General features: G+C 32.5%; 2 protein-coding genes across 2 annotated transcripts; both read left to right on the forward strand.

Moving 5' to 3' along the window:
• LOC146528973 (uncharacterized) lies at nt 1–2,185 on the forward strand. The gene is made up of 3 exons (XM_085202941.1): nt 1–27; nt 392–524; nt 687–2,185. The coding sequence occupies exons 1-3, from the start codon at nt 1–3 to the stop codon at nt 1,997–1,999; spliced, it is 1,473 nt and encodes a 490-aa protein (XP_085059067.1). The 3' UTR covers nt 2,000–2,185.
• A 5,825-nt stretch (nt 2,186–8,010) lies between these two features.
• LOC146528974 (uncharacterized) lies at nt 8,011–13,043 on the forward strand. The gene is made up of 4 exons (XM_085203668.1): nt 8,011–8,146; nt 10,300–10,417; nt 10,992–11,127; nt 11,657–13,043. The coding sequence occupies exons 2-4, from the start codon at nt 10,388–10,390 to the stop codon at nt 12,946–12,948; spliced, it is 1,458 nt and encodes a 485-aa protein (XP_085059794.1). The 5' UTR covers nt 8,011–8,146; nt 10,300–10,387; the 3' UTR covers nt 12,949–13,043.
• The last annotated feature ends 105 nt before the right edge of the window (nt 13,044–13,148 follow it).

Below are 13,148 nucleotides of genomic sequence, written 5' to 3' on the forward strand. Positions count from 1 at the left end.
ATGATTCCAGTACAAACACTTCGACAGGTAATGTCAATATTTATTTGTATTAATATTTTCATATATTTTATATCTTATTTTATGCAACTTATTACTGCCCCGTAGGGCATGTATATATAAAAAAGTTGATAACAGTGGACGAGGCGAAGACCGAAGGTAGAGACCGTAGCTTTTAGTGCTCCAATGTCTCTGACTACCCCGCTAAGGGTACAGTGTAAAGCTAAGTTAAATTAAAGAAGTTATATTCAATCTTTGTATGAATATAGCGAAAGTATAGTAAGAATTAAAATATTAAATATTTCATTTCCGCGAATGAAGTCTGAACTTACAACCCTTCGCATTTACAGCCACACACATAATATTTTATTTCATTTATCTTTATAAATTTCAGATTTCAATAATCACGGGACTCACAATGTGTAGTGTATCAGATGGCTACATATTTGGTCAGATGTCAGGCATGATCAACGCTCTTCGTCAAGACGAGACGATAGGGATAACTGAAGATGATATTTCCTTGATGGGTAAAGTTTAACTTGTTTTTGGAAAACAGTTCATAGAGATATCTTTAAATGTTATTTAGTAATATATAAACTGTTACTTTAATATGGCGTCCATTTTGAATGAAGTAATTTAAATAAAGCTCTTTTAACATTTTCATACTAAAAATATTTTTCTTGTTTCAGCTTCCATTATTCACATAACTATCTTCATAGGCGTCGCAACTATTGGGTTTGTCACAGAAAAATATGGCCGAAAAAAACTTATATTTCTTTTATCTGTATTTGTTATAATACATTGGCTACTGGTTTACTACGCGGAAGACAAAACAACTATTTTGATATCTAGAATAATAGGTGGATTACCTTTTGGAGGAATATTGGTCATAACGTATATAAATGTGAGTGAGTACATATCTCCCAATATAAGAGCCCTGGTTTTAAATTTCATGTCCAGTGTAGGACAGTCATTTGGCACCGCAGTTGGACATATCTTATGCACTATTTTGCACTGGAAAACTGTTGCTTTACTTGGTATCGTTCCTACTGTGATGTCAGCAATTTTACCATTTTTTTGGGTAGAAAGTCCATATTGGTTAGCAACTAAAAAGAGATTTGAGGAATGCAAAAAAGCATTTAGAGCATTACATATTTCCACTGAAACTTCTGAAAAAGAATTAAAAATGTTAATAGAAAACCAAATGCATGATACAAATAATAATTGTAAAAGCAGCGAGTTCATAGAACCCTTAATAAAATATATAAGATTAGCTAAAACAAAACGCTTCTGGAGAATGACGGCCTTAATAATGGTTATTGCAACGTACAGAGTAGTTGGAGGAAGAGTTCTGATGAACACTTTGGCACTATCCATGTTGCAAGATATCACAGGAACTAACAATATTTTACATTATACTCTTGTCGTAGATGGGTTTGTGATATTGGGTTCAAGTTTATCCTGTTTATTAATTAGCAGATTTAAAATGAGACCACTGCTATTTACATCTTCACTTTTATCAAATTGTTTTCTAATTTTACTAGCGATTTGTATTTATATATGGCCTGTCAATGATTTTATCATGGCATGGATAAAGACTCTACTGTTTGCATTATATTTTATAACTGTCTTAGCAGGCCCTTATGCTGTGCTCGAGCCTGTGATGCTGGAACTAATGCCTTTAGATGGTAAAACTATTCATATTTTTGTCATAAGTGGTCTTTTTAGTGTCGTCCAATTTTATCACATTCAAATCTCAATCAAACTGTTCACACTAATCGGCTATCACGGATTTTTCTTTATTAGTGCTTTTTTATCTTTCCTTTGTCTTGTATACTGTTATTTTTACTTACCTGAGACAAAATATAGGACATTACAAGAAATTGAATTGTATTTTATAAACAATCGTTTTGATTGTGGTATTGATAATAATATAGGGGAAGAGGAAAATTTATTTAATGAAAATGTTGAGTGTGTTATAGTAACAACTAAGCACGAGTAAAGTAAATATATTTACTTTACTCACTCTTAATGGACGCTAGAATACCGTCTATATCTACATTTTTTCTGTAAATAATATCAATAAATGCATTTTTTAAAATCAATATTTCATATAATATGTAAGATTGGATTACTTCGATCAATTATACATTAATTATCAATTAACTATAGTATATAGTTAATCGAAGCTGGATTAACATAAAATGTTACATACAAGTTATTTTATAGTCTTCTTATTTTTATTCTTTTAGCTTTATATTGTATTTCGCATATAGCAAGGTAGTCAGAGGAAATGCGTTGCGTGTTAAGTTAACACCAGAGCGAATAAATGAACATATTAAATATTAATTTCCTCGTGTGGGTATCGAATTCACAACCTTTCGTTACAGTCACACGCTTTTGCCCCTACGCCACAACTGCCCTCTTGACGCTAAATAAAATAGTAGTAGTAGTATATAACAAAAATTGCGCTTGAATTGTTTATAATATAGGCGAGTTATATGCGCCTCCTAGTACATAGTGTCAAGAAAACTGACGAAATAACAACATGTTTTCGTAAAAGTCGAAAATACTAAATAATATTAAGTTTATTATGATTTATTATTAAGTTTATTATATATATATATTAAATATAATAAAAAATAATCAGTTGATGATTATTGCATAGCTGTTTTACAATTTATATTTTAATAAATTAGATGAGATTGAATAGGATTAAAATGTGTCATGTGCTTAAAAGTAGTACAACTTTCATGAACCTATTATTGTTATAGTCATGTAGCTTTAGAGTATAAAACTTGATAATCTATACTAATACTATAAAGAGAAAGAGTTTTTCTGCTTTAACGCTCTAATCTCAGAAACTTCTAGTTCACCGCACTGATTATCCTTTTTGTAGGAGATTTGTCAAAAATGTCACGTAGAATTAATTGAATAAAAATAATTATTGGATAAGAATTTTTGTAATTTACATTTCGTACTAAATCATGTTGTTTTAAAAAAAATATTTCTTCTCTACTTTCTTTTTAGTTTTATTTTCTTTATTTAATTTATATAAAAAAAATTGACTTCCTTCCTATTTAGAGACATAACATGTTGGGCTAAACCCAGCGTTAATTTTGTTTATAAGATTGAGGAAATCAGTTTAAAATTACTGATTTCCCTATAGCTAATCGATGATTGACGTCAATCAATTAAATAATTATTCATTTTAATAAATATCCATATAAATATCATAAATTTATTAAATAATTACAAGTAATATTTATTGTGGCTTTGAGTTACGCACGCAATGCATCCAGAATTCTGAAAGTGAGAAACGGAAGTGTCTTAATGGACAGAAGTGTCTAAACAGAGATCTTAACAGTTTCCAGGTTCCCTTTGCTTACACTGCTACTGCTTCTACTATATGCGGGGTACAGCATGAACCTAAATGAATATATAAGACTTATATATTAACATCACTTCAACAATAAACTAACTTATAAGGCTTATAAGGCGTCGTAAGTGTTATTTATATAGTTGATTGATCTATGTAGGTACAGATCGAATATCACGGTAGGTTACTTAATACCTTGAGCTTTGTTATCACAAAATAATATCAATAGCGAGCAGTTTCATCTCGACAATAGTAAATCATTTACTCGTGCCCAGATGGGCCCCATATGCCCATACAGGGCCCATCTGGGCACGGACGGTAATCTTCTATTTGTCCATCTTCTTTGGTGTGATCTGTTAACAACTAGAACGTAATAATTTGTTACTTATTGCTATCCAATTAGGCTCTATAACCCAGCACTGATAACAGGAAGAAAGGACTTGCCCTCGGCTATTCTTCGGAAGTACCAAGGAAAATATCAATGGAAAGATTGTAACCTGCTATTATTATAATACAGTCTGATGAAATTAATACTTTTTTTATGATAATTTTGTAATTAAAAAATAAGTACTAGGTAGTAAGAGCTGGCGGTTAGCTTACAAAATAAATTAATTGTAATACTAATTTTGTTAAGTCAATTTATTTTTTATCCTTCGATGTTTTATAATTTTGATTTAAATGATTATTATTGACTAGTGGACCCGGACGCGGCTACGCCTGCTAAGAATATTTTCGCGTCGGTCATACTGTGCCGCCCGTAGGCTAGGTCATTTCGAATCAGTGACATCTCCTTAATTATTTATTAGTATGTTATACAGTAAACTATAATTTCAATCTAGATAAAATGCTAAAAGTCACTATTATATTTATTTTCATAAGGATGGATATCAAAATGTCGCGGTGACGGTTGCGTAGCGACGCGACGGTTGTTATTAACATGGCAGAATAAATTGCATGTCAAATTAGAAAGTACTTTAAAATATATTAGTTTATATGTGTAATGTAATGTTATATAGCCTATAGCATTTCTGAAGAATGCAGCTTTCATACAAAACAAAAACATAGTAAATCGGACCAGTAGATCCAGAGATCTTAGCGTTCAAACAAACAAACAAACAAACAAACCCTCCCGCTTTATTATATTAGTACTAGCGGACCCGGACGCGGCTACGCCTGCTTGAAATATAAGAGTATAATTTCTATAGAAATATACTATTATATTTATTTTCATAAGGATGAATATCAAAATGACGCGGTAACGAACGCAGTCGCGTAGCGACGACGGTTGTTATTAACATGGCAGAATAAATTGCATGTCAAATTAGAAAGTATTTTAATTTATTGGTATATATGTGTAATGTAATGTTATATAGCCTATAGCACTTCTGAAGAATGCAGCTTTCATACAAAACAAAAACAAAGTAAATCGATCCAGTAGATCCAGAGATCTTAGCGTTCAAACAAACAAACAAACAAACAAACAAACAAACTCCTCCGCTTTATTATATTAGTATAGAAGTATAGATAGAGTATAGATATATAGAGGCCATTGTGGCGCAATTGCACAAGCGTTAAACTGTAAAGGCTACGATTATGAACTCGGGGAACTAATTTTATATTTCTATTTCATCCCTCTGGTAAGCCACTCAATACGCTATGTCTCAAAAATTCGGCGGTAAGCGGGAAACTTCTGCTTTATGCGACGTACAGCGTGAATTTAAAAAATATATAAAGATTCGCTTCGATTTACCATTTGTGGTAGGGAACCCTAAAAAGGAATTTTATAATTTAGGAAATCGATTATTTATAACACAAAACCAATAATATGCACTAATTTAATATTTTCCGCTTTAAAAACTCGTCTATTTTAATAAAATTTGAAAGATGCCTAAAAATTTAAGATGATGCCGAAATAGCATGATGGTAAATATAGTAACTTACCTTTTACGTTTACAAAGACAGCTGTATAAATTTACTTAAACGTTTTGTATAAATTAACATTAAATTATTTTATTTCCTTTTGCCCTTTGAGTCTTTAATAAAAATCTCATTTCATTAAATATTAATACAAAATTTAACAACGTAGTTTAACACAAAACTTAACATCGGGGAAGTTAAGTTAACTTATTCCTTATGGTGAAGTATTAGTTTCAATGACATCATCATTTATAATGTTCTCCAACTGGATAATTTTGAAATACTTTGTTAATAAAATACAAACGAGTTGGAATTACACACCGACGTTTCTGTACTTAATTATATAATAATTATAGGAAAATAACAGTTGACAGACTTATATTTGCTGGCGCATGCCACTCATTTTCTATTAAAATAACTGCAGATAAAAGTTTGCAATTGTTTTTATTTCCGTGATTTACATAAATAGACAATATCAATTTACGTTTTGTCTTTTTATTGACTTCGGTTTCATGTATTTGTGTACACTTTGAACGACCTGTGTTCTGAAGGACGTGTTTTTTTTATATATATTTCATATATTTTTATGTATTATGACAGATAGATACACAGACAACTAAACGATCCTATAAAGATTATAGATTTTGTTTTGAGTAGGTAAGGCTTGTTAAGTTATTTTTAGGGTTTCTATCAGGCCCCCACAGCAACTACCTCCTGACAGAGGACTTCAACCGTGTGAAAATCGCCGGAGATTGCTGGATGCGCATAGCGCAAGGCCGATAATCAGAAACGACGACAACCTCCCAACGATGATCGAATTACCAATAATTATTTGCTTTGTTTTAGATATATTTACATATAAAAATTCAAAACAAAAGGACAAGCGCGACTCGGACTCGTATTATTCAAATTTAATTAATAATATCACTAATATTTGGCCAAAAAAATATTTTGTTTTTCATAGTGTTCATATTTATTGGACAAAATTATATTCGCAATATATAGAACATTTTCAATGTTCTATATCTTAAAATTGACTATTGTTTATTATAAGGTAAGTCAGTCGTGGTGCAAAGTGGCACAAACCTACCCTGCTATGCGTAGGATGCAGCGTGAATATAAAAAAAATGTAGTGTATGTAGTGTTTGTTTTATTAATTTTATGGATTATTTAAAAAATTATTGGTATTCTGTACTCCTTCTGTACCTATAAAAAAAAATTCTCTGACTAGATATATATTAGAACTTCGTAACGTCAAAGTAAGTTTTTGTTAAAGAAAATCATAGGATACTCAGTAAGAATATAAAGAGAGAAGACTGTCAAAATTCTTAAACATTTTTTTATGGAAGAAGTGGTGGTGCAAGTTCACCTCACAAAACAATACGAAAAATTTTTGTAACAACACTTTAAATGTTAACGCAGATATAGCAAGGACAAAAATATTTTATTTTTTGTATGTTCGTTTGTAATATTGCATTTGCATACTGCGTTGCGTGTTGAGCGGCGGAATTCAATGCTGCCCTTTGCTTCGTAACTAGAGCGAAGAAATTTAATATTTTCAATATTGATTTACTCGAATGGGAATCGAATTCATGCCCCTGCACTACGAGTGACCTATGAATTTTATAGTATATTTATTTAATTTCATTTAAGGTAATAGTAAAAATATAAATAAGTAGGTACATGAATAGAGAAGAATGAGGTACGTAATAAGATAACATGGCACAGTGGTAGCGTCCGACTGTAAATCTGATGATTGTGGATTCGATACTCTTCTTCTTCTTCTCTGTCGTAACACTCTTGTCAGAGCGGTCGTGGTCATCACAAAGGGACATTAGCGGCAGATGTTACACGTCTCGCAAGCATTCGCCACTTATCTCTACTGGCTGAGAGCCTGGTACATTCATGTAAGAGTTCCCCTACTGCAGCCTTAATCTGGTCGGTCCAACGCATGGTAGATCTTCCTCGCCCTCCAGTGCCTTGCACTCTACCACTTCCGTCCTTCCGTTTCGTCAATGGAGCCACTTCCCCTTCGGGAGACATGTCCAAAGAACTTTAGTATGCGACCTTATACTAACGTCGACAGACGTTGTTTAGTGCCGATTTCTTGGAGAATAGAGACGTTGGTGCGAAACTCGGTCCATGATACACTCAGCATTCGTCTCCAGCACTACATCTCCAGAGCATCAATTTTTTTCTTCTCGGCCGGTTGCAAGGTCTATGTCTCCGCAGCATAAAGAAAAATTGGAAAAACAAGCATCTGCACAAGCCGGATCTTAGTGGTTTTTGTAATTAGTTTTTATTTCTCCATATTTTCTTGAGAACTGCAATGGAGAGCCATTGCAGTTCTAGCCATCACCATACGTCTCTTTACCTCTTCCACGCAACCTCCACTGTTTGTGATTAAAGTTCCCAGATAGATGTACGATTGGACTGTATCGCAGCTCGCGATCTATGTGACTTCGGGCGAGTTATTATTTGGTCGGTCTATAATCATAATTTATATTCGATACACATTCGAGGATTCGATACACATTCAAGGAAAACATTTTATACTCATATGTAACACTATTAGGAAAAGACGTGAGCTTGTTGATTTTTTTTAAATGGCTCCAATAGCATATCATACTAATATTTTCAAAGTATTTCCCGGTGTAAAATTACAATAGCAAATACAATTACAATTTATACTCATACGAATACCTGAGGAAAATAACGAAAGTTTTAAAACGACTCAACTCGAGCCACTCTATTGGTAGTGTACATAGAGAGAAGCACGCAACTACAGTTCAGTGTGATATGTGAGAAAATAATTATAATAATATTTGTCTCCGTTATATTATATTAAATACAGTAAGTGGTTTTATTTTATTTTATTTAATTAGTGGTAGGCCCTGCGCGGCCTCGCCCGCTTCTTTTTTATTATATTTATTTAAATATATTTTTGGACATTTATTGGTTATTTAAGTATTTTATCTATATATAGATAACCTGACTATTTTTCGATCGGCTAAAGTTAAACATTTTTGAGTGGCTTTCGTTTTTTTAAAAATCGTGCTTTCGTTCTTTTAAGATAGCTTTCGTTTTTCTAGGCGTCTGATGGTGTTCAATTTCTTTTATTTCTTTTTATAATAAATAATTTAATTTATTTTTAAAATATTCCCTTATTCAGTTTTCTATATTCGCCTAACCAAATTTACGTGCCATTTCCAAAAACGAAACATTTGTACGTCCCGCTGACATGTTTCGGGACACTGGGACTCACCAACGAAAAAAGGGACAGTCTCGTTCAAAACGGGACGTTATATATAAGGTCACTTCATAATTCATAAATAAAATCTTTTGGAATTTTGTTTGATTTCCTCGCTCGCTAAAATTGTTGCATTTCATAGAACAATATTTAATTATTTCATACGTACCTAGGACCTCGCGCACGACAAACGCTGTTTATCCAGTGATAATCTATATCAATCTTTAGGGAATTTCGGGACGATAAATACTTGTATATATATATTGCTCTACAACCTCATAAAAATTAATTGAGTTGAATTAAGCAGAAAGATATACAGACAGACAAACACTTTAAAATGGTTTATTTGTTTTTTAGTATCATGTTAATAACTATATGCTCCTGAGAAATGCCAGGTAGACCCTTCAGTTTTATTTATATGTACTATTAATTCAGTGTATTTAAAAAAAATGTTTGGTATTTTTTTTTATTATTATCTATACTGTACACTTAATAAACCGTAATTATATTTTTAAAGTTTTTGTTTTCATTTTGCTCGCGAAGATAATGATATTTAATAGTAAAATGTTTAATTATTTCATATCTATGAACAAGGCAAACGTAGTTTTTCCTACGTAAATCCCTACCTCGCGGAAATTCCTAAATAAAAGTAGGCTATATGTTGCTGCTCATCGGACTGTGAAAATTCAAATTAAATTGTTTTGTGTTTTAGTGTTTTGTTATGAATGCACTTAAAAATCAATATTTTGAAAACACCGATAGACTAGAATATACACCCTGTATATTCATATGTATATGTAAAGATAAAAATTGTCAACTACACTGAAAATGCTTTTTGCTAAGGCATTTTATGAATTATAATTAATTTAGTTAAGCCATTACCACCATTATGTTCTTATTTAAACTTTCCAGGTCGTCAATTTAGCTGCTTCTATCCTTATAGAGGCTTAGTTCTTACAATGTAGCTGGACTGCTACGATTATTTATCATATGTCCCAGATTTTCAATTTATATATGTTAAAAGAAAATTCTGATCACGCTCAAAAATCTTCGTTATGGACATATTTCATGATTTTTTTAATTGTTTAGCTGGATTGTTATGGTTATTCGATACTAGTGGCAAAACTCAACGCCGCGGTTCGCGTCCTGACTTTGTAACCATTTTATTTTTTAATGGTCTAAATTTGTACAAACCTATATTAGAGAAGATCTCAGGGCCCCCAAACCTACGTCACTTTAGTAACACTGAAGACGGTATGCGTACTTACTAACATTAAAGTAGGGCCCTTTTAGAGGTAACGCCAACTGATTGAGATGAGATTGTTTAAAATAGCAGGCTTCAATTTTATATATACTCGTATTATTTGCGGGACTAACCAACACCCCTTATAATCAGGCACCCAGACAAATCTAATGACTCAGTCGTTCTCCAAAACTAATATGTATGTACCTTTGCTCGCGCTACCTCTTAAAGGGCTACCTCACTATCAATACGCATACCGTCTTAATTACACATTAGACTAATAATCCTCGAATTTTCAGCTAAACAGACGTAGGTCTGGGGGCCCTGGCATCTTCGGTTATATGTCTTTCATCTACTCGTAAATGCCTGTCTTTAAAAGATATCTAACTGAGATTGCTATTAGCAAAGTTTTTATTTTATATTTTCCTCCGCATCTGCTTTGTGTATATAAGGTATTTCTGTCTATAGATAGGTATTAAAATTATAACTATAATATGTTTTATTTGTTTACAGAAAACATTTATGTGACTGGTATTTTATGATGACAAGAGGAAGATAAAAAATTGTGGACAGAGTAGTATTTTTTTTCCTTATCAACAACATGGCACCTAATATACAAACTCTACGACAGGTTCGTTTAATTTTTGGCATTTAATAATATGATTTGGACATACACACAATTTTAAGTAACTATGTTGAATTTCTGGCACCACAAAATGTATAGCTGCCAGTAGTAATAATATCCACCTGTCTCGATCGACCCTGTGGGTTCGACGCCCACTCGAGAAATGAATTAATATTTATTAATATTTTCATATCTTCGGTCTGCCAAAAGCCCGGTCCCGTTGACTTGACTCAAGTCGGAATGCCTCGAATGCGGAATTGAGCGGAAAGTGGAGAACGGAGTGTCTTAACACTAGGTTTACTCTGCCTATCATACTATACTCTGAAGCTGACTAAATTGTAACATGGATATTGAAAAGACCGAATGTTGAGTTGCTTACTGGTTGTTGGAATACCTGCTCTAGAATTCAGCGGAAATTTAGGGACGGAGTGTATTTAACATTCGATTTGCCTACTCTTCTGTGTGCCGGTTACAGCTGGAAAAACATTCTAAACAATAAACATAAGAAAATTATGTTATACAGTAGTTTAATTGACTTTTCTTTAGATATAGAAATTTAATAATTTTAATTATTATTTAGGTTTTCGTTGTGAGTGGACTGACACTATGCAGTATATCCGATGGCTTTATATTTGGTCAGATGTCGGGCATGATAGATGCATTGCAGAAGGGAAGCAGTCTTATCGAATTGTCTGAAGACGACATATCTGCTATTGGTAAATATGTAATTATATTGTTTTGTAATATATAATACATTTAATTCTATTACTAATTAACTTCAGTAATATCTTACAACGGCTTCTGGGAAGATAACTAATAATCGAGACCATCGTGACGCCGAGACCTAAGCATATGACTGTAAATGCGACTGCTGTGGCATCCCCACCTAGGAGTAAGAAAGGAGGAGGATTAATGCTTAGGAGTATTAATGTTTTCATTTGCTCACTCTGATAACAAGGCAAATCGCGTCGTTGAGTTCCGCCACGCAACACGCAATGCTTCGAAAATTCGGCGGAAAGTTGGGAACGGAAGTATCTTAATAGGAACAGTATCCTAACGTTGGGTTAAGATACTGTTTCCTAGTATCCCTCTATATGCGGTATACAGCATGGAACTATAAAAAAGAATAATAATTAATAAATTTATCGAGGAAAAATTAAAACATTGAACTACTATTAATCATACCAATTAAAAGATTAATTTTAATGAAATTAGAAGAATTTAAGTTGAATTTAATTATTCCAGCCGCAACAATTAATATTACCTGCTTTTGGGGCTTTGCATCTATGGCAGGACTGACTGAAGCTTTTGGTAGAAGAATATCTCTTATTATTCTATCAATTCCCGTATTAATATGTTGGATAATGGTATACTTTGCGCAAGATAAAACAGTGCTAATAGCGAGCAGAGCCATAGTTGGACTATCGTTCGGAGGTATTACTGTGATGACGTATATAAATATTGGAGAATATGTGGCACCGCACATGAGATCACTTTGCTTAAATATAATGTACAGTATCGGGACGACGTTAGGAACCATGCTTGGACATGTGCTAAGTCTCTTCTTGCATTGGAGAAATGTAGCCCTTGTCGGTCTAATACCAACAGCATTGTCTGCAATTATTCCACTATTTTGGGTGGAAAGTCCGACATGGCTGGCGACACATAATAGACTCGAAGAATGTAAACAAGCGTTCTATTCTCTTCACCCTCATAGTGAGGCAGCGGAGAAAGAATTGAAAATGTTAATAGAATATCAAATTAATAATGCAAAAGATTCTAAAAAAACATCTAGCAATTTTATGATACTTTTGAGAAAATATAAAGAAGCATGGAAACATCCTTATTATTGGAAAATTGTTATAATAACGAATATTGTCTGCCTGTACAGAGTGGCGGCCGGTAGAATTTTATTAATTACTTTGATTATAACAATTATACAAGATATAACAGGCACAAGTGATATTTTAGTATACACGTTGGTGGTTGACGGATTCGCTCTTATAGGAGCAGGACTGTCTTGTATATTTGTAACAAAATTTAACATGAGGCCATTGCTATTTTGTTCTGGCATCATTTCTAACACAATACAAACGATATTTGCAGCAAGTCTTTATTTTTGGCAAGATGGAGAGATGGCGTGGGTCAAGATCTCGTTATTGACTTTGTATTACATCACTGTCACTGCAGGCCCCTATTCAGTACTTGAGACTTTGTTGACAGAGTTAAGTCCTTTAGAAATAAAAACCATGAACTGTATGTTGTTGGGTGTTATTTCTAGTGTCATACAATTTATTAGTATTCAATTTGCTACAAAAATGTTCACCAAAATCGGTTATCATGGAGTATTTTTTGTAAATTCTGCCATCGTATTTTTATGTTTACTTTACCTTTATTTTCAATTACCAGAAACAAAAGGTCGCACTCTGCAAGAAATAGAATATTATTTTAAGAATAACACATTTAGAGAAGACAAAAATGAAGTTGATGAACATGAACGATTAAATAAAGCACATGATTTAGAAAACAAAGCTTAAATTAAAAACTAAATATTAATATAGTAATTTAGAAATATGTACTTTTTTTGTATAAGAGGAAAATATTTGTATATAGTTGAGTTTTATATTTTAATAACAGCAATTTACAATTATATCTACTGTATTAAGTTTAAATCTTATTATAAGTTTCTTGATTATTATCAAATATGTTAAATTTGCAAAATGTGTAAGAAATAGAG

This window comes from Heliconius melpomene, chromosome 19 (genome assembly GCF_056956725.1).
Source record: "Heliconius melpomene rosina isolate 202511_hmr_F chromosome 19, ASM5695672v1, whole genome shotgun sequence".
NCBI lineage: Eukaryota > Metazoa > Arthropoda > Insecta > Lepidoptera > Nymphalidae > Heliconius > Heliconius melpomene.